This window comes from Fulmarus glacialis, unplaced genomic scaffold (genome assembly GCF_000690835.1).
Source record: "Fulmarus glacialis isolate BGI_N327 unplaced genomic scaffold, ASM69083v1 scaffold4515, whole genome shotgun sequence".
Taxonomy (NCBI): domain Eukaryota; kingdom Metazoa; phylum Chordata; class Aves; order Procellariiformes; family Procellariidae; genus Fulmarus; species Fulmarus glacialis.
In genome coordinates this window covers 7,013-29,112 of record NW_009211003.1, presented here as the reverse complement: position 1 = coordinate 29,112, position 22,100 = coordinate 7,013, and the positions used below count along the sequence as shown (strand labels likewise).

Here is a 22,100-nt window from a genome sequence, read left to right as displayed (position 1 = left end):
GGTTTTCTTTATACTTCTGATACCACGTTTTAAAAATTAAAACCTACTGATCTTTTTTTTTTCCCCAAGACATAATTCATGCAAAGTTGCTATTTGTTTAAATAAGTTATAAAAGTTGATATCTCAGGCTAGAAGAAGCTGTAGTCTTGGTTATTCTTTAGTTGGCAGGCACTGTACATACATACCGGGTACAGACACATGCCGAATCTGCTTTGCATTGCTTTTTGCATTGTACAATTCACAAATCTGACATCATTAAAGCAGTTAATTACCTTTGATGGAAGGCTGCAGTGAGGCCATCTACATTTATCAAACAAGCAGCTGGTTAAGATAATAAGTATGCTCCCCCCCCACCCCGGTGCTCCCCAAAATGCTATTATCTGTCACACGTTGCTTCTCTGAAGTGGTTAGATTTGGTGCGCACATTAATGTGCAAATGTGTTGCCATAGGAACTGCAGCCTCCATTACGCCTCAATGACACCATTCAGCAAAAGCCAAAACTAAAAATAATAACAACAACAAAAAAAACCACCCTTAAAAATAAAATAAACAAACAAAAAAACCCCCAAAAGGCAGCAAAGAGAAAGTCCAACGCACATGCGGAGTCTGGCCCAGGGCTGCAGGTTACGCGTGGCTACAGAACAGCGCAGGAGATATTTAGGTTTGATCTTAACTTCACACTATGGTACAATGGGGCTCAGTTCAGCGGGTCCAAGTCTGTGCTGGCTTAGGAAGGACGGGGGGATGGAGCGGAGTCGTGGTTACCGGATGCACCCGGGGTCTCTCAGACATTTGGCAGAATGAGGCACATCCAAAAAAAGTGCAACACCAGTGCCGTGGTGGCAGTGCGATGTGTTTGAGTGCGTGCACGCGCTTTCCTCTTCATGCATTGTAGCAAGCGGGTTGGGGCGGGGGTTTTTTGCCCCCCACCTTTTCTTTGAAAACTATTAACCAGTAAATAACGGTAAGACAAATGCATATTCTACTTACTGGTGCATGAAATACTGAAAACTGCATTCAAGTAATATTTCTGCACTATTATGAATGCATCACTATGTTATCTTACACTTGGAAAAGGAGAAGACTATGTACACCAGAGCAGTGGTACTATTTTGCAGTTAAAGTTTCTGTGCTTTACGGAGGTACCTGGGAAGGAGAGGCCGCCGCTCCGCTCCGCTCCGCCCCACCAGGTCGCAGGACTCCCAGCGCCACCACCTACAGCATGCGAGGAAGGAGCGCTGCTCGGCCGGCCGATCGAGCTGCACGGAGCAAACCAAAAGATGACATGAGGGAACAAAAACTCAACCCAAAATTGGCAAATCAACAGTGACGAGAAATAGAAGGGCAATTTATTATTTTTGAAGGGGGAAGAGGAGGGAAAAAAAATTTTTCTCGTTTGGTTGGTTGGGATTTTTTATTCTTCCCGCAGCTGCAGGCGGTAGCGATGGTAGCGGAGCTGGAAAAACATTCTCTCCAGTAAGGAGCGCGTCATCCCTGGCAGGGCGTAATGTTCAACGACACCCACGTGCTTGAACCCCAAGGACTCGTAGAGCTTGTGGGCTGCCATCTTCACGGCCGTGGTTCCCAGCACGACAGAGGAGTAGTTGTTGAGCATGGCAAACTCCAGCACTTTGCGGCCCAGGGCCTTGGCGATCCCTTTGCCGCGGTAGTTGGAGTCGACGGACATGCGGCGCAGCTCCACCGTGTTGTCCTCCTCGTTGCCCCGTGCCGCCACGATCCCCACCACGTTGCCGTCCAGGACGGCGACCCAGAAGCAGGAGCCTGCGGGAGACAAAACAGCACATGTAGCTGCCGGCCACCTCGGACAGGCAAAATGGGCAAGGCACCTGCTTATGAACACGCCGATGGGAGCCGGGCTTGGGGTCAGAAATCACCTTTCTGTCTCACATGGGGACTAACGACCTCCATAAATAAGGACCAAACTTTCTTTTCCCTTGACACTGTGAAGGGAATGTTGTTTTCCAGAGGAAAATGCACAAGAAAGTCACTACGAGCCAAAACGTGAGACTCCTAAGGGACCAAGTGTTACAAAGTGCATTTGGCTGCCATCAGACAGGCAACGATCCTCAGCTCGTGGTGGCACGTGACGGGTAACTTCTGACCCGCACACAGTCACGCTCTCCCGAGCTGCCACTAACGTCACCGCAGTGAGTCCCGGATCCCTCCCAGCCCAGCAAAACCCATCTTCACCTGTTGTTGCATCCCACCCCGACACCCGGCAGCGGCACCGGCGGCCCCTTGCACGCTCTGCTGCCAAACTCCTCCTCTAGTAGGAGCCACACTTTCCAGAGGCTCTTGTCTCCAGGAGAACAAGCTCGCCTGCGGAGCGGGCAGTGCATGACTGGGCTCATCAGCTGAGAGCTGCTGATGTGCTCTGGGCAGACCGGCGGCCTCCAAAGCGAGCAGGACCGGCCGCACGCAGGCAGGGAGCCCACGGAGAAGTACAGGGTGGTGCACAAAGCATCCTTGGTGATTGAGGAGGGCAGGATCTGACCCAGATGCCAGTGAGGGGCGGGAAAGGCTGAGCCCCTTTCCCTGGTGCTGTGGCGAAAGGCAGGGAGCCAGCTCGGAGCAGGACAGGAGCCCCTGTGCCAGGGCACAGCAGGCAGGGCTGGGACACGGGGAGCTGGTGGAGCCTCCCTAGGTCTGGGAAACCTGTGCCTGCCGAGGGCCAGACACCCAGCTGTGGTCCCAACCTCTTGTTGGGACTCATAAGGATGTTGCTTCTTGGGTGCAATGCAAGAGCAGCCCTGATGGCTCTGGGCTCCCAGGGAAGGGGGCAATGACACCCAGCCCTGGGCACCCGGGCACTGGTGCGGCCGTTTCCCCTCCTCAAATCTCAGCACCTTCCCACCACTGCAAACAGCATGCCAAGGAGCATAGAAAACACTCTGGAAGAGAGATGCCATGGGAAAGGCAATCCACTGCAGAGAAATTGCTGCAAGCCCCAGGAGCAGAGGAAGACCATCCCTCTTCCCCAGGGACACTTTGCCCTCAGCCAGCACCCAAAGCTTGTTCACAGCCATGACCGCAGCCTTGCCAGGCAAACAGGGCTGGCTGCTGCACCCTGAGGGGAGCTGCAGAGCCATGGGCACTGCTCCGTGCACGCAGGGACAGCACGAGGACTCAGCCTCCCTGCAGCATCCTCCTGCCACCCCCTTCTCCAACCCACGAGGCCTGGCTTGTTTCTGACCTCTGCCCATGCACGTCTGGAGATGTAAGTGCATCCTTGCGGACTTCACGGGCTCAGTGCAGGGCTTGCCTAAGACAGTTTCGAAGAGAAAATCCAAACTGGGCAGCAAGATGAGAAACTAGATTCACGAAATGAAGCACGAACAGGGGAAAATGCCATATACACCCCCCAGAAAGAGCATCTCCTGTGCACAGCCAAGATCAGGCTCACCCACCCGTTTTTCCCCACAGTTTGGGGTGCTCACGGCCAGACACCCCTTGCTTTGGAGCTGCTGCTCCTCCTCTGCTGGCACGTGCCCAGCAAGAGCATCTCGTGAGCTGGAAACGTGGTGCTCAAGCAACTCGGGCCAAAACCACGTAGAGTTTCAGCGAGCAACACCAGCCCATCCTTAACTGTGCCCCGGCACCAGTCAGCTGGCCATCCTGCTCCAGGAACGAGGACGCGGCTTAATGAACAGGCTGCGCTTTTGGGGGTGCGGGGGGTCAGCACTGCTGCTCTGCAATGGGGCAGAAGGCTTGGTAGGGCAGATGCTGCCTTCAAGAGACTAAAGCCAAACCCATCTAATCAAAGCCCAGCAGCCTGAGGGGTACCCAGGGCAAGCATCCCGAGGTCCCAAGTGCTCCGACCACAGCCCTAGCTATGAAGCTCAAATAAAACTGGACCTTGCTGGAGAGAGGTACCGGTATCATCCCATCCCACTGCTCGTAATGGCCAGCAAATGTTCAAGCCGATGCAATTAGAAACTGCTGTAACTCTGGAGTATTACAGCATCACTTGGCCCCACCAGCAAGGAGACTTAAAAAAAAAAACAACCAAACAACACAAGTGAAATTCAAGTAACGAATTACTCAGGTCTTAACTAAAAATCTTCACAGAAAATCCTGATGAAGGAAAAGTGTCTTGAATTGAACTGAAAAGACCAATGTTATCAGCACAGGTCAACTGTGACCTTAGCTTGGATATTGCTTAATTAACACCCAAGAAAGCCACTATTCAATTACAGCAGCTAATGAGGGACACTGACAGGTCTCTCACCAAGACAGACTTTCAGTGCTCAGGAGGAACATGGCTTCACCCAGAGGACCCCATCACAGGAGAAACCCCTGGGGTGCTGCGACCTGCCGCAGGCGGTGGCCTTCTCCTTCCCCAGCGCTAAGCAGAAGGAAACCTGACTTGGGCAGCAGCTCCATCTTTAACATCAACCCTGCTAACTGCCCCGACCCAAACGCAGGGCACACCTCCACAAGGACTGGCGTTAAACAGCCGGGTAGGTGCTCCGGGGCACACGGCATCGCTCGCCCTGCAAAACAGGGGTGGGGGAATGAATAAGACAACCAGAGTCCTTCTTTACTGGAGGAGATCAAAGCACGGGGCGGCGGGAGGTGCCTCCCCGGCTGCTGCCTGTGGGACAAATGCACCTTGCGACTCGGCGAAGCCATCGGAAAGAGATGGCTGAGGTCTTCCATGCTTCCCCGCGGCACAGCCCAGCTGCCGAGGAAAAGCCGGGTACAAACGCAGCACGGGGAACCAGCCCAGGTCCGACGCACCACACCAGGCTCGTCCCCGCCTCCAGAGCGACGCGCAGCTCCAGCGATGCTCACTTTTGTTCCCACTGCGAGCAAGTCATTACGCTGTCGCTATCTAGGTCAACAGCTAATTTTTAAAACACCGGGACCCATCTTGACCCATTTATCAGCAGCAGTTAAGATGTCTCTCTTCTGCTGCTGCGCTGACAGTGCGGCTTGCTCCCCTGCATTCACCTGCATCTCAAAACGTAATTTATTCAGACACGACCCCAGACAAAGACCTACAAGCTCTGAAACCCAGCAGCCGCCTTCCCTCCAAATACAAATCGCAGGGCTGAGGGCTCACCGCTCTCTGCTCCACAGCTTTGTTTTTAAACCGCTCGTCACGTGGCGGCTCTGCCCAACGCACCCCCCCAGCCCATCCATCACGCCTCTGGCCGCACGGCGAGCACACCATGAAGGGGCCGCGGTGATCCTCACCCCTACAGGCACAGCCACCAATTTCAGCTCCCCTGGCATAGCCCAAAAAGGGGATTCATGAGTCCCCCCCCGCGTCCAGGGAGCAGAGATGAGAAACGACTCCTGTTGGGGCACACGGTGCTGTCCCCCGGCACCCACCCGGTCCTGAGGCAGCCCCAAAAAGTGTCACAAAGTGGCCAGCAACTGGCGCCCACCGAGCTGCAGCTGGTGGCACAGCCACCATGTCCCTGTCACCCAGCCCTATGTGCGGTGATTCCTCCTGGAGCTGCTTCTTCAGCAAAACCGGCTCATCTTCCTCAAACCAGAGATATTAACCTAGGTTCCTCTCGGCTCGAGGTTACATGATTACTTCTCTGATTACTTCCCGCTTTTATTCCTGATTTTTCCTTCTCAGCAAGCACCTCTCCTCTGTGCCCACGAAGCCTGAGAGGCTGCTAAAGCTCAACCAGTAACACACTTCCCACCTTTGTAAAACAGCACACTTCCAGTATTTTTAGGTCTTCCGCCTATTAAAAACCCAAACCTGGGCATGCCCGCCTCGGCAGAGCTCACAAGGCCCTTCACACCCCCGGCCCCCCACCCCCGACTGCCCTCCAGGACGGAGGCCGTGCCCTCACACCCGCCATCCCGGCGGGGACCGGCCCGCTCGCAAGCGGCATGACGGCAAACCTGCACTCCTTGTTAGTTTTTACTTACAACTTCAAAGCTTAATTATAATGATTTTGAGTTCAACGTGAAGAAATAGTATCTGGCACATCTCCCAGTGTGTGTTGTGCATGCAACGCTTATAATTAGCAGACAGGACACATCTGCTCAAACAATGCGAGTTGTATTCGGCTCTTGTGTACACCAGTGCCATCAAACCCCAAGATTTTTACCCCGTGTCTGCGCCTGCTCTGAGGATCACCAGTGGCTAGATCCTTCAGCCTGCTAAAACCACCTCGTTTCCAAAGGTGGCTACAAGCCCAGAAGCAGCTTTCACTCATGGGATTGTCAAATCCCTCCTCCAGGGAGCCGCGTCCCATTCGGATGGGGATTTGCTACCAAAAGCTGTTTTGGGGTCCCACCACATGCTGCTGACCTTGGGCTGAGACCTTCTCTCCTCTGGGCAAACCCTCCAGTTTCAGAGCAGGAACCCTGAAGGTCTTCAGTTTGCTTTTTACCTAAACTCAACATGTTTTCAGCAATACTAGCCAGCTGCAGCTCCTCACCATATCCACTCTTTACAGCATCTACTATGGAGCGGGGCGGAAGCACCCTGGGAAAACCACCCCACACTGCCACCCCCCAGGGCTGGGGGGGTCCCTTTCCCATCTTTTCTGGACCAAGGGGATTGACTCAGAGCCTGTCTTGGTTTTGCACTTTTTCAGACCTAGGATGAAATAAAATTAACTTCATCTCACCTGTCAGTAATGAGCAACAGCCTTACTGCTCATAGTGCTATTAATAGCAGGAACTGACATTTTACTCTCTCACACCGCTATCTGAAAATAATCACTGCTGCAAAGATAAACACAACCCTGATGGCTACAACTCTCCCTGTCCTTCAGATACTCATCTCGTGGCAGCGTCTCTGTCTCTGCCTTCACTTTCATCTGCCTTCATCTTCGGGAGTCCCCCTGTCAACTCATCGCTACAGACATCCAAAGCTCTTCCAGTTCACCCTGCCCTAAACTCCTCTCTGGGTTTTTGACCCTGCAAGAAAATTTACTCCAAGGTCTGTTCTTCATGGACCTCTTGCATTTAACTCCAGCTGCCCTGTGAACACCACTCTGGAGTACTGGAGGTACCTACTGGAGGCATTAGCTGTTCCCAGCCAAACACCAAGCCTCTCTGCAGCACTGTCCCTTGCCTCCAGATCCGACTCGGCCCCTCCAGGCTGCCAACAGGCGAAGGTGAGGAGAAGCAGCCATGGAAATCCCACCACCACCTTGCTTAGCTCTCTCCACTCCACCAGCCTGCTGCCTCACCACACAGAGTCTTGACTTCAGGAACTCACAGGTGAAAGCCATAATAAAGGAGGAAATTTTTCACAATGAGGGGGGTGAGGCACTGGAACAGGTTTCCCAGAGAAGCCGTGGGTGCCCCATCTTTGGAAGTATTCAAGGTCAGGCTGGACAGGGCTTTGATCAACCTGATCTACTGAAAGATGTTCCTGCCCATGGCAGGGGGTTTGGACTAGATGATCTTTAAAGGTCTCTTCCAACCCAAGCTAGTCTATGAAAACAAAAACCTGGGATGCACACATCTATGAAAAAGGCACAAAACGGCTGTGATGTGTCTAACAAGGAAGATTATTTTGGGTTGTTCATGCTTCACAGCAAGGTCAGACGTGGTTCCTCAGCTAACGGCACCCAGAGCCTGAAAGCACACATGATGCCAGTGTCTTTCTGCTCTAAATTTAAGGATGATTCCCAGCTTTTGAGGACCAAACGAGAGCATTCTTCTAATCCGCCCATCCCTCTCCTGCAGCGCAGGCTGCCCTCAGGCTCCACACACCAGCTGTGTGCCCCATGCCCCGAGGACTTCCCCGGAGCGGTGGCACCGCGCTGGCCGCTCATCCTCCACCCAAAGCACCCACCGCTCCTGCCCAAGGAGGACATGCCATGTGATCCCCCGGCTGTGCTTGCAAGCCTCCTCTCCCGCTCTCCTCCACTGTCATGAGCTGCACAGCTCTCCCCCACGCAGCCGACGAGGATGGTGGGTGAAAATAAATTCATTTATTTTTTGCTGCAAATTCTTCTACACCCTTCGGTGAATAAAAGGCCAGTGGGTGGATGGGTGGAAAGACTGGAGCCAAAAGCAATAGCAGAGAGTCCTGCTAGAAGAGAGCGGGGAAAATGAGACATCAGCCTTCCCCACCAGCATGAGTCCTGCATGATTGACTATAGCAGGTTCCCACAGCCTTCCTAAGTCCCTTAGTGCTTGAGGACCGCTACCCCAAAAACCAGAATTTAACAGCGTGCATTGCTCTGACAAAGCAAAGCTCTGCCTGCCAGGTACTTTTAAATTCCATTGTTTTCTAGTAAATTCTAGTATTTCCACAGGAGCAAGCAAAGCTCTGCCACCCCAAAACGTCCTGAACTCACACTTGGGTCCTCCCCTGTGCCCGCACCCACGCACCAGGGCGGTGAGGGGGTTCAGGGCTGAGCCAGATGTCACCCATCCCCGCTTTCCATAGGGCTGGAGAGAGGACAGAGTGGCTTCCGCGGCCACCACCGACTGCTGGTGCTAATTTTGCATGGGTGGGGTTGCATCCCTGAGGGAAGGAGTCTTCCTTGGAAGCTCAGCACAGGGCAAGTACAGAAACATTGCCCAGAGGCAGGCCAGTCTTCTCCCTCTTTCTTCGAGGGTGGCACTGCTATCTCCCACAGCCGAGCTCTTATTAACTCTTTGAGGGTTATTCGTGGAACATAACTTCCAGACAGACATGCAACTTCTCAAGGCAACGTCCCTTCAAGCACAGACTGTGATTTTCAGTTCTGCTTTAGCATGTCACAGTGACAGAAGTGTGAGCAACTGCCTTCCCAGCTCACAGCTGTCCCGGGTGACATCCTCAGAGCATCATCCAGATGAGGGGACCAGCGGAGCTGCTCAGCAGCTCCCACCACTGCTGGGAACCCGCCAGGCGAACCCCAGCTCCTCTGCTTGCTTACAGCAGAGCCAGGAAAGCATCCGAGGACTGGCCACTGTGAGAAAAGGAAGCTGATATCAAGAGAAACTCTGGCCAGGCCAGGTGTGAGCTCTGGGAGGGGATGGAGGCTGCCCACAGGCTCGGTGTGTCTCTTCAGGGCTTTGCTGGGAGGAGCAGCATCCTGCACAGGGCAAACCTCCCTCTCCAGCCTAGATTTTCCTCAAGGCTGGTAGGAAGGGGCAAAAGGAGGAAAAAAAAAAACCAAACAAAAAAATCCCCTAAAATCAGCCCTGTGCTTCCCATAGGACAGGACCTGCAATTGCCTGTGTCCCTGGCTCTTAATATACCTACATAAAAGCTTGCCAAAACCAACAGGCTTGCTAATCCTAGAGATCCAAATGCCCCCAAACTCCTCCCTGCGACCTGCTGACGTACTGCAGCACAACCTGGTGCAACACCACCGCATGGAAATACCAGGACAGAGGAAATGCAACAGGCTGTTGCATCATAAAGCTTTAAATATTTGCCCTTGGAGTCACCTGTTCAGCATCCAGTGCCGTCTTTCGGTGTGATTTTGGCCAGAGCAGCAGCCCTTTCTGCCAAGCAGGGGTGGTCTAGGCAAGGCAATACAGAGGGAACCAGGGGGTGTCCTGCACTGGACATGGTGCAATTATCACTTATTTATAGATAACAGAGTAAAAAGCCCCAAAGTTCAGTGTCTCACCTCCCTTCTGCCACCACTATTTATATACATTGCTTTAAGCGAGACAGGCTGTGTGTGGCAGCAAGTGGACAGAGTCCCCAGCCCAAAGCTGGCTGTGCCCCGGCTGTGTATTGCTGCTGCTGTTTAAATCCCTGCCCTTTTATTCCATCTGGGTTTTGAAGAGGGAGCAGAGGAACTCAGCACTTGAGGCAATTCTCCCTTCTCCTTCCCTTCCATCCTCGGCAAAATGCAGGGCAGACCAGCCGAGTTACATCAGTGTCACGGGAGAAAGGAGGCTCTTCTGGGGAGAGCTGCCGGGATGTGAATGCTGCCGGCGGGAGGAGTTTGGGGCACAGACGTGGCCCATCAGCTGCTGCATGGCCACAGATGCAGGCAGTTGGGGTGCAGGGACTAACCAAGGACAGGCAACCTGCTACGGACTGCAACTGCTCAGCTAGCCACGTCGGGGAGGGATTTATTTCTGTGTTTGAGGCACGTTATCTCTCCTTACCTCCATCTTTCCCATGTCTTGAGTTTCTCTCCCTTTTACCCTTCTAGTTCCGCTTGGCTTCAAGCAGGGCTGCATAACAGCAGCTCCAACAACTTCTGCTAATAACTCTACACTTGACTTCAGTTAATTCCTGGAGGGCTCCTACAAAATAATGGCATTTCAGAGTAGTTTATGGCCATAGAAACCGGGTGAGATGTGAGAGACCCTGACTCCAACACTCCTGACACCCGTGAGCGTCCCTCTACACCAGACAAGTCCCAGGTGTGGGGGAGCAAAAAATGTCAGGGACAGAGAAGAATCATTCATGCGTGAAATTAGAAATGCTGTGGGACCCCGTCCTTCCCATAAATAACTCCACATAACCTACCACCACAGGATTCATCGCCCCGTTATAAATAATTCCCTGCTGGAAAAGCACAGAGCAGCGCATCTATATGCCGAGGGTGGGTGACACCTCTTGATTCATGGGGCATCTGGGCAGCAGGCAATGAGATCACCTACACAGCATGAAAAGAGATGGACGATTTGGTCCCGAGCTGCTTCTCCATCTACCTTCTTTTCCATTCTCGCTACCTTTCACCTTTGTTGTTGTTGTTACCGAGGGCTGAAGCTACTTGCAACCATCTCTGAGCTAAGGCAAAGCCTCCAGAGCTGCAATCAGCAGGAGATTGGTGGGTTGACAGTGACATCCAGCATCCGACCGGCAACACGGCCCCAGCACGGTTCCACAAACGTTCGCTACCAGAAACACTGTGACCACGACCCACAACAGCAACAGGTCTCAAACCACCTCAGGAGACAGAAATTCAGATGTGGCCTCTGCAGCTGATAAACCCGAGCATAAAATGAGACATGGGAGGTGAAGGGGTTTGGGACTGCAAGGCAACAGCTGGCCTAAACATCTGTGCAAACCCAAAAGCCTATTCAGATTCATACTGGTATACGCCACAACATGCCACTGCTGATAGAGCTGGAGCAGCAGCACACGCTGCACAAGTGCTGATCCCACTGGGAGGTTTTGCTGCAGCCCAGCTTTACCTTCACCCGGGGATGGAAAGGGTGGTGGGGTTGCAATTTAGAGTAACAGTACAAGAACTGACTTTCATCAGTGCCTGCTCCATGCTTCCTGATGAAGCTGGTCCATCCTCGAGAGCACCCAGCTACTTTACCACAGGTATTCCATTTTGGGGTGTCAAAGCCCCTGGAAAACCTCTAAGATGCTGACAGCTAGCTATAGTTTACTTTCACTCTCATATTTTGACTGGAGAAGAGAAAAACCACATTCTGCAGCAAACAGACTTCAGAAAGTGGCCAGGTTTGGTCCTAAACAGCATCTCCTGCTGTCACTGCTGGGGATGTAACCCAGCAGGCGTTTCTAATCTTCTTAAAATCTTTGCTTTAAACCTCACCCTGTTCCTCTGGAAGACCTATGTGACAGCTCCTATGCATTCACCTTCCTCCTGTAAAGCTTCAGGAGGACCCAGCCTGAACGTCCCAATCAACGCAAGCTGTTAGTGGCCAGACCCCATGTCAACACTTCACAGGTTGATTTTTCAAACAGGCTTCAGTCCCGCAAGGCACAGAGTGTCTCCGTGCGTGGCAGCACCGGGGGAGCTCAGCAAAGCCTTGGGAAGCACTCGGCACATCTCAGGAACAGGCTTTTGATGAGACAGCTAGAAATCTAGGTGATGCCACAGACAGAGTAGAGACAGCTCTTCCAGCACATTTGAGAGGGTGCTATATTATGAAGTGCAACAGCAGGAATTTAAAAATCTTGTATCTGGCTCTTTTTGCTGGCTGTGATGCACCTTGAAAAGCAAAGGCTGTAATAAAGCCAACATTTAACAACTGTTCAAGAAAAAGCTGCAGAAGCAGTTATGTGGGATTAAAAGTACCCTGGTTATCAGGGCATGTTTAGCCTGGTCCACCGCTCTGCTCTCTGCTATTGAAAAGAAGGACACACTACAGAGAAAGGAGAGACAAAACCACTGATTTAGCAATCGGGGTCTACCTGCTGGGTCATCAAGAGAAAGCACAGTTTGAGAAACCAGGCATTGTCTGTGGTTTTTGCATGTGAGCAATTGTTATTGATAAGCAAAGAATTAAATAGCTTAAAGGAGCGGATAAAGACTAGAATATGTGATTTTGGCCCGGCATTGTCCTCAGGGCTAACTGGATGGTGAGTCCCAGCTCAATGGAGCTGGCTCAGCAGAATGGACTGGTCTGCACAAATGGACAAAGCCAGAAAAAAGTATTTAAAGTACTTTCAGAGTAGATGTTCCCTATGCATCCAAAATCCGCACTAAGCCTATCAACTGCAGAGTCAGACCTTAAGTAAACCAATGCTTTAGAATTTAGACTGGTTTTTAGTTAGAAGTTTAAAGGAAAATTAAAGGAAAAAAGAAATCAAGCCCTTCTGCCAGCTTTGCTAGCCTGTGTCCTCCCAGCAACTACTCCAAAAGACTGACATTACAATTAGCTCCTCATTAGTTAAATTAGTTTACAAGATCAAATGTGTTGCTGGTTGTGTTTTAAGCCTTAAAAGGACATTGTTAAGGCTCAGTCTCCATCTTCTACATCAATCTTTCGCTATATGGCTTTATTGCTTTCAGAAAGGTACTGAACTTACACTACAGCCCTTTCTACTTCCAAATACTGAAAAAACTGGAAAATCTACAATTATTGGATGTTTTAGAATTCATTATTTTCTGGCTGACTTTTACTTCATATGCATTTTTGTAAAAAGGCACTGAGCAATAATCATCAAATGACTTCGTTTTAGCTTAGCAGTTGGCTGAGCCATAAATCATACGGGAAAAATCAATAGAATCGATCTTATTTTCACCACCCATCATTACTCGTCTGATCTAAATTTAGCCAAGACTCTCTTTAGTTCAATAGAAGTGCCTGTATTTACACAGGTATTGCACCAAATGCTTCACAGCAAAGAGAGAAACTAACGTTACATTTACTTAAGGTTAAACAATAAATGCAATTCTGAGCTCTACAAGGACTTCCAAGGAGTTTTATGCTGCTCTAACCGAGGTCAACAACCTTTAAGGTGAGTCAACCTCTGGGAGAGCCCCTCTTATGCAAATGACCGTAGCAAGAGCCTACACAGCTCCCTGCAAACAACTACTTTTAGCCAAGATGAACTGCACCCAAGACGTAGATTCAAATTTAGAGTGTGGCATAATGGCATTAGTACAGAATAAACCAACTATGCGTGCAAGCTGTTTAAATCAGAGTCAAAAACAAGGCTGAGAGGTGCTTCCCCTACCTTACAGCCAGATCACCTACCTATAGCAAAAGGGGAGGGACTAAAAACATCGGCATATTTAAAAAGTGACAGACAAAAAACCCCAAAACACACCCCAAAACAGGACTACATTGCTTACATTACTTTCAGAGGCACCAAGCATAGCAGAGCAAGGAATAGGTCACCCCCGGCAGATAACCAACTGCATTTTATAGCATATAATCCCAACGGCATGGGGCTCCCCATGTGCTGGTGCAGATGCTGACTGGTTCTACAAACACACTCAAATCCACATCTGTATGGCAGAGAAGTGACAGAAAAGGGCAATGGCACAACATTCAATTGTAAGTCATGTAAAGGATGCATATATTCAACCAAAACATGCTGTACGTCATGTTTCAGTGATTCTGAACCTGGGGTTTTTTCCCCCCCTTAGCACATGCCTGCTGCCCTCAAAAGCCTCTGAATGAGGACTTCGCTACCACAGCAGCTGACGAGCAATAATGACGAGTAACAGTTAGCAATATTTATGGTGCAGAAACACCGACCAGAAAAGTCTCAGACCCCAGGGCAGCTCCTCCGCTTTCCTTCCTGGGGCGTACCAGGAATTGATGGACAGGGACAGCATTTCACCAAATGCTGCAGGCAAAGAGAAGCTACCACAACACTCCTAAAACTAGCAATAAATACAACTCTGCTGCACTCAAAACCTTTCGTTCTGCAGATGACTTGAGTTTCACAAGAATCCTACCTTGTTGCTAACACAATGAATCAAACCTCCCTGACCTCTAACCTTCCATTGTATTAATAATCTGCAGGAGTGAAACAGCAGTCATAAGGAGTTATATTTTCTCTGAAACTACAGTGAAGAATTCATTACTCTACGTAAAGAGAGACAGGGAAAAAAGAAAAAGTTCAGGGCACAGATTTGGTACAAACTACAGGCTGAAGTCAGTTGGTACATGGCTTGATGTCCTTGAGCCTATTGCAAGCAATAAATATTTCTTCCTATTTCTAGCACAGCAGCTTGAAATGATGCTGCCCTTACACAAACACACCCTTCCCGGAGCTTAGGCATCCAAAAAGGATGCCAATTATAATCAGTTGGGAACAACTCACCCCATCATATCACAGCACATGAATAGTCACCATCTGCCACACCGAGATGAGCCCCCAAAATCCATTGCAATGGACTGGGAAGAGCTCGAGAGGCAAGGAGTGAGGGTGGCACTGAAGCACAGCTCACTACCTCTGTCCTCCCCAGCTGCTCGCCAGTGGCTTCTTTGGGCGCTTCTCACCAGGACCAATCCTGTCTTACTTGTTAGTATGAACCTGCCAACCAACGGGTCAAACCTATTCCCCTAACCTCTGCCTAAGGAGTAGATGACTAAATAGCAGGGGAACTGAAATGATAATAAAGCTGGTAAGGAAAATAAGGCTTGGGTCAACCAACCAAACCCACAGCCTCTCTGCCCTGCTGCCATCAAGGCGGCACAGTCTCTCTGGGGAGACGCTCACCCTGGCATGGAAGGTGAAAAAAAACAAACAAAAAAAGCAATTTCTACCCACAGCATGCCAAGAAGCAAGGCCTTTCCCTGGGAAAGGGGATCTGCCATGCCCTTCTGACACTGAAGGCTAGAGGTAGCGACAGGACTGACACTTCAGTTTGTAGCAAATGCAACTCCTGACCCACAGAAATAAATGAATAAATAATGAGCAAACCTCTCTGGAAGCAAACCTTCCTAGTACTCTCTAAGTGCTTTTAACACCATCACCTTTTAAACACCAGAGGCCTTCCTCCAGCAATGACTCTTCCTCTACAACATACCAACCAACCTATCCTCTTCTGGTAAAGAGGTGCTCACCCCCCCCCACAGGACCAGACCCTGAGGCGTTTCGCTATGCTGCTGTGGGGCTGACCCTGACCCATTGACAGCTGCAGGCACCTCCTGGCGTTTGCACCTTCCCACACCTCCAACCCAACCCTCAACCAACCGACATGGTGGGTGGTGACTCCAGTGGTCAGGTAGAAACAGCAGACGGGGGTACTGCTGCGTTCCCATCCCACTGTGCTTGTAAAGCCTGGCTGCAGGAGATGCTGAGCCCCTCCTGAGATGGTGTCTGGGGGTGCTCAGCCCTTCCAAGGGAACCAGGCCATTGTGTCAGCCAGGACTCCCAGGGACATTACTGCAATGGCCGCTCTCTCCTTGAAAATAAACACAGGCTTTTTTCCAGCAGGAGAAGCCTGTGAAGGCAACCTACTGCCCTTCAGGTACTACCTCCCCATGGCCATCCCACTGCGGGCTCCCACTGTAAATCAGTACCTTTCTTGACTGCAGCCCTCTTACTTTTCTAGATTTACTGTGAATATTTAATCCCTGAAGGGCTGTTCTGTTTATACCTAACTCAGCCAAACGAAGCCCTGGTGTAGGATTGCTCCGGTGTGTCCCACCTGTGTATGCCAACTTCCCCCCACCCACTCTGTTGGAGCCCTACACAGCAAGGAGGGTGAACGCTGGGTCAAGACTTCACTTCCTTCTGTCACCTAAGTAATGAAAATGAAAGTCCTCTACAAAGCCTCAGTATTGTCTCCTTCCACCCACCACGCTGCAGACCCCACCAAGACCTCCCGAGCCTCCATCACCACACATCGCTTCTATTTTTAACTCTCAGCAAACGGGTGGCAATGCCCCGTGTAAAGTCAGAGCAGTGCCACCGTGCAGAAACACACCTCACTGTTGTTAAAGACAACATGTTTCTACATCTCTCTTCTAGTACATCAAGGCCAATGCACCTTGGGTGTAATTCTGCTGAACTCCACTACTCCAGACTGAAACTAGCACATTTATTTAATGTGGCAGCAGAAGAAAATTCTACATCCATAAATGCATGAACATCTGTCGGGCTGGGCACAGACAATGGACCTGTTGTGGATGATGCATTAACAGAAAATGAGAATTACATGTGTAAATCTCTGCATCTCTAAAACTAAAAAAGAAAAAAAACCCTTTGCCACGTGGTTCAGACTACCATGCCAGACCAGTCAGGCCAAAAAGTCCCTACAAAAGCCTAATCCAGTTATTCCCAGATCTCCTGTGATGACCATCCATCAACATCTTGCACCCTACATCCAGTGGGCTTCCATTGAGCCCCAGCCTCAATACCAGCCACGAGAGCCAGGGATTTGAAAGAGATTTGCAAAATACATCAGTGGAATGAGTAGGTGACAGGCCACATTTCACTCCATTGGGGAGACACGTGGGAAATGAAGGGCAACCTGCTGAGGGCTTGTGAAAGCAGATACTTCTGTGCCCTGTACCATCAGCCTGTGGCACGCTCATTCACCAAGTACCTGTGGAAGGGAGATCAACTTATAAATACGAACTTATAGCAATCACAGCCAGGAGAGATGCAAATCCACACGAACCTGGGCAGTGGTTCATGTGGATTTTGAGGATCCGTTGGATTTTCCCAGCTACAAAGGCAACACTAAATAACACTAAACCCCCGTACCCAATGCTTAAGACAGGGCAGAATGAATATAACTAAGAGCAGGTTACCAGCTTCCTCCTTCTGATGCACCAGTTTTCCCTAAAACATCATAAACTAATCTTGCAGGCAGCTGACAGCACACACAGAGAGAAAACTCAGGGTTCACTCCATCACTGCATTTCCCATTTACATCACAGGTTTCCTGTAAATATCAAAAGAGGACCCGTACTGAAAGATGCCCCTAAGTATATGCTAAACTGCCAACAAGAGACAAGGGATTTAAGCACATGAGTAAGTTAACGCAAACGCTCCACTGAATCTTTAAGCCAAACTGTCCCACAGTTCAGTCTCAGTGAATGTGGGGTTTTTTATGTTGGGGTTTTTTGGGGGGTTTGTTTTTTGTTGGTTTTTTTTTTTCCTTTTCTTTTTTTTTTTTTTTTTTTTTTAGAATTTCACTGCAATCCTCTTTAGCTGTTTGAGTTATCCATGAAAAATGTTCCCGCTTCTCAAGATCCTTGCAGATGCTTTGATGCTTTTCAGACTACTGATGGCTCAAAAAAAGCCCCGTAAAACCTGATGATGGCTTATTCCCAAATGAAAATCGCTGCCCGAGAGGCACAGCTTGATGTTATCCTCTGAACATTTGCAGGTTCTGAAATCACACCAGACATATATTTTCATAGCCATTAAGTGAATCTAATTGACTTTACAGGCAGCAAAGGCTTGAAAAGGTGTTTTACAAATACTCCTTCTAAACAGTTTGGATTTTTAAAAAAATCTCTCATTAGCATCCCTTTCATACAGTAACTTCCCCCAGCCCCCGCTTGCTTTCTCTCTTTTTTAACAAATTCCACTACTAATGATGTAATTCCAATAACGAGGACTTTACTAAGACGCTCACTGCTGTTAAGCAGAGTATCTGCCATGCTTTTATTGCTCTGTCGTTAACTAACCATCATCCAAAATTGCTTAGCGCTTACAAATGGCAGGTGCTCCAAACCAGGCTATTTTCAAAAGCTTCTCTTTGCAGTTCTACTGTTTAACATTATTTTAAATTGAAAGACTACAGATTTAGGTCTTCCCTGCATTCCCACTAGAAGTGTTACACAGTGTTTCTGATGCTGTTATCTAGTTCCAGAGAGGATGAACAGATTTGGCACCTCCAAAAAAAGAACAAAAAGCCCTGATCTCAGCAAATGAAATGGTTTTTTGCTGTACTCTGACTGCAATAATGATTTTATATATCCTATTAAAATGGGAAGAATGGGTTTTATAGGAAAAACCATAGTGAAAAAGATCAATAGGGCATGCTCAGATACATCTGGGAGCGATGCGGGTCAGATGCTCTAAAGAAGGTGTAAGAAATCCTGTTGTTGGCAGCTCATTTGCCTTTAGGCAAAATATTCTCCCCCATCACCGACACTTGGGTTTGTGCACTGACGCACTCTGTTTTCAGCTTAGCAGACACAATATTCTCATGCTGCTGACTTCTATTTATTTTCTGATCTTTGTTATTCTGAGTATTCTACCAACAAAAATAAATACCTGAGCTCACCATGCAAAATATCTGAACGATAAACTAAGAAGGAGAAGAAAGTACTTATAGAATGAAATTAAGTAAAGGGACATAAATTTAAAAGTGTAATGGGAAGAAGGGGAAGATCAGAGAGATACAAAGAAGGATGCGGGGTGTGGGACCACCACTCTTGGGAAGCGCCAGAAGTGATGAATGAAGCAAGAACCAGACCAGACAAACCCACCAGAGAATTCAACACAGGGATGGACAAGAGAGCCATGCAGAATTCAAAGGATAAAAAAATGCAAATATTGCTGTTCGGCACAAGACTGGAAAAGTGGGATGCAGAACTGCTGTGGCAGGGGAAGGAAGAGGGGGAAAAAAATGGCGAAAAAAAAAATTGAAGGAACCACAATTGGTTCCCGATAGTAGATGTTATTATTTGATAGCTGCTGAAATGAGTGTTGTATGCGAGGTGCACTGAGGAGCCATTCACGGCTGGACAGCTGGTCCATCACCTCCCATTTCAATTAGCAGCGTTAGCGCAGAGACCAAGAGCTGTAACTGTAAAAAGCAAATAAACTTCCATCTCTGATGCCGGTTTCCAAGTCAGGATTCAAGCACATTGGCAAGAGAGAGTGGGAGCAGCTTGTATAGCAATTACTGGTGATCGAGGATAAATCTAGGCAAGTAGCTTACTTAAAAATGCAGTTTTGTCAATTCAAAACAATTTACACATTTGTCCTGAATTCACCAAAGATCTTCAGCTGGGAAATAAAAAGCAGACGAAAGCCAGGCTGGCACTAATCCTGCGCACAGCTCATCCCCCAGCGCTCCTGGCCGAGACACCCGCGCACAGCTCGGTCCTCCCCAGGGTTGCAAGGGATGTCCCAGCTGCCGGGACTTCGGAGATGGTCCCCCTCGACACCACCTCTTCAACTACTACACTGGTATAAAATGCCTAAACATACAATTTAAACAGGGCCTGGGATCCAGGCGGTCCCAGCACTGGCTCAGTATGTATTTAATAGTGCCATGCAAAGAAGAACAGAGGGACCTGCCTGGGAGGTAACAAACATTAACTGTATCACGGCTCTACCATAATCAGCATTTTTAATTATATAGTTGGGTCTGACCTTTGCTTCTTAAGGAAGCCTATAACAGAACCAACAATTTTGTTTCAGGCTGAAAAAGGTATTACATTCACCCCTAAACACAGATTTTTTGCTTCTTCATAGTGAAAAAACAGAGAGAGAGTAGTACATCAGCTTAATTTGGATGAAAACTATCCTCCCTTTTATTTTCCAGTTCCTGAACCAAAAAATCATTTTCTCATAAAACCTCTGGTTTTCAGTTTTGCCACTTGGATAAATCCTAGAAGCAGCATATGAATTTTAAGTGACAAATATTACTTGCAAGTTATCATTTCAAGCAGTACACGCTAATGTGCAACTAATGCGTCATATTTTTCTATTAGCGTTTACGCTGTTGTAAATCCAATTTTAAATAGCAATATCTCATGTAGCCACTTAAAAATACACCTGTAATACTCATTTCCCGTTACCTACTTTTGAAAAGTCTCCCTTCACTCACAGAATCCCATTTTAAAGCAGAAACCCAGCTTGGCACTAAACCGTGGGAGTCCCAGGTCTAAATTTTAGAATTATCCTGTAAGAAATAAAATTTTCAATTCTTGAAAGAAACACTCATCAAACAGTTATAGAAGACAATAAATGATACTGTATATGCTTTCATAAATAGTTAATTGATTGCTGGGGTCCAACAGGTCAATAGATGACTTAAAAGAATGGTTCAAACCCATCTGTAACAGATACCATGGCTTGTACCTGGCTCTAACCAGACCACTACGAACTAATTTTTGATGCACCCTTAATAAAAGACGTGAGGCTTCTTGGTGATTCCACCTGGCGCTTAGCAAAAATAAAAAAAAAAATCTTATTATTTGGTTCCAAATAACAGATTTGTGAATAGAAACTAGGTAAGACACGCTGCTATCTTTGAATCCCCTTTAAGACTGCTTTCATTAGCCACCTGTCAGGAAAAAACCCGATTCCTCAGCTTCCTACCGGGGGGGGGAGCAGAAAATAAAAAGGGGGGGGCGGAAATCTAAAAATACACTTTGAAGCTCCCTGTTTCACTGATGCAGAAAGCAACAACAAAGGCCCGTACATCCCTCGGCTCCTACAGAACCAGATATTGGCAAAACACTCTGCAAAGTCTCTCTTTTTGCTTTAGTCTGGAAGGGAGTAGCATCAAACACGAGATTATTTGTAACAGATCTCCAGCACTGCATTACCAAAACAAAAGCGTGCGCTCTGCAATACACCAGTAAACAACACCGTGAGCTCCCGGAGCCCACGAGGGGCTCATGGCCACCCCGAGCCCCGTCAGCCGTTCCCATCCCGGGTAATTAAATATAACCTGCCTGAATAAAGATGTAAGCCTACAGAAGGAATACGTGATTTTCAGAAATCCGCTCCGAAATGTGGAGACGTTTTGAATGGATGGTCTGTCTTCTTGAAAATCAGGTCATGCATTTAGGCCTTTATGTTAAAAACTGCTTTTTCAACATATTTAGAGAACTGGAGATAAAGAGGAATACTGACGAATAATTTCTGAAGTACTGGGGCCCCTGGTCACGCACACTGGGAGGAACCAACCTGACCGCAGACACTCCTGAATAATCCTAAGCAGCTAAATATAATACTAAATATAATGTAATAATGTGCTTGGAAATAAGATTTTTCAGTTCATGTTCCTACATCCAAAATTCAGTGTCAAGAGGGGTTCAAAGCTCTGTACTTTTAAAACCCTTGCCACTACTTAGATACCTGACACAGAGCTTAAGTTTAGGCTATTATGAAAATCTTAACCTGAAACAGACTTTTGGGTAATTGTTTTAAATCTTGGCCATTCCTAAGAAAGCAAGAGAAGGAAGAAGAACCACTGAAAACCCATTATAAGAGTAATTAATTTGCATTTAAACTTGTGGAGAAAATTCTACAGTCCTTTTTAGGTTTATTCACTAAGACAGTTGTGAGAAATTGCACACAACCATGCCAGAAAACATCCAATACTGGAGAAAACATTAAAAAAAATTACTCAAAGCCAGAAAAAAAACGGAACGCCTGCTGTTCCTGCCCTCTTGGTGTTCATAAGTCCCGGCATGGCTTGTGTTTGATGGTCTTGAGAAGTTAACTGTGCCTAAAAAACTACTTATCTTCAATTTACACAACTTATTACTTCTTGTATTGAAGATTAATGAATAGCACTTGCATGTACCGGGGTTTTTAAATACCTGCAGGCAGAGCTTACGTTCAGAAGCATCATATCCACCCAGTCATGGCTACAACTTAAATACCACAGCATTAACTGACGGTCATGGCAATTAGGGACTACCTTTACAGAGAATTTTTTGAATGCATGGAGGAAAAAAAAATAGGTTATATTGCTCTGCAAAATTTACTATAAAATCTATTTTCATGTAATTTTGACATGCGACTGTGCCAAAGCTCACAGATCTGAAGCGAGAGCTATTTTTGTCTCACAGATACGCACGTTGAGGAATGGTTTTGTGCCTATGTTCCCGCTCCAGGAATAAACAAATAGGAGGGGGGGGAAGGCTGCAGCAGCTTGCCCATGAACGTGTTTATCCCATTTGTGTGCATGGCACAGCCCTGAATCTGCAGGCTGCTCCGCTCATCAGACAATTTCCGTTTTCCCATGTGCCAGCCCTTGGTTTA

At 48.2% G+C, this 22,100-nt stretch overlaps 1 protein-coding gene across 1 annotated transcript in view; it reads right to left on the bottom strand.

Moving 5' to 3' along the window:
• Positions 1 to 1,329: 1,329 nt before the first annotated feature.
• The window catches only part of LOC104076467 (N-acetylaspartate synthetase-like), a 27,675-nt gene continuing 6,904 nt past the window's right edge, over positions 1,330 to 22,100 (bottom strand). The window contains exon 3 of the mRNA XM_009577345.1: positions 1,330 to 1,783. Within this exon, the coding sequence (XP_009575640.1) occupies positions 1,416 to 1,783 (368 nt within the window). The 3' untranslated portion in view covers positions 1,330 to 1,415. The remainder of the gene's footprint in view (positions 1,784 to 22,100) is intronic.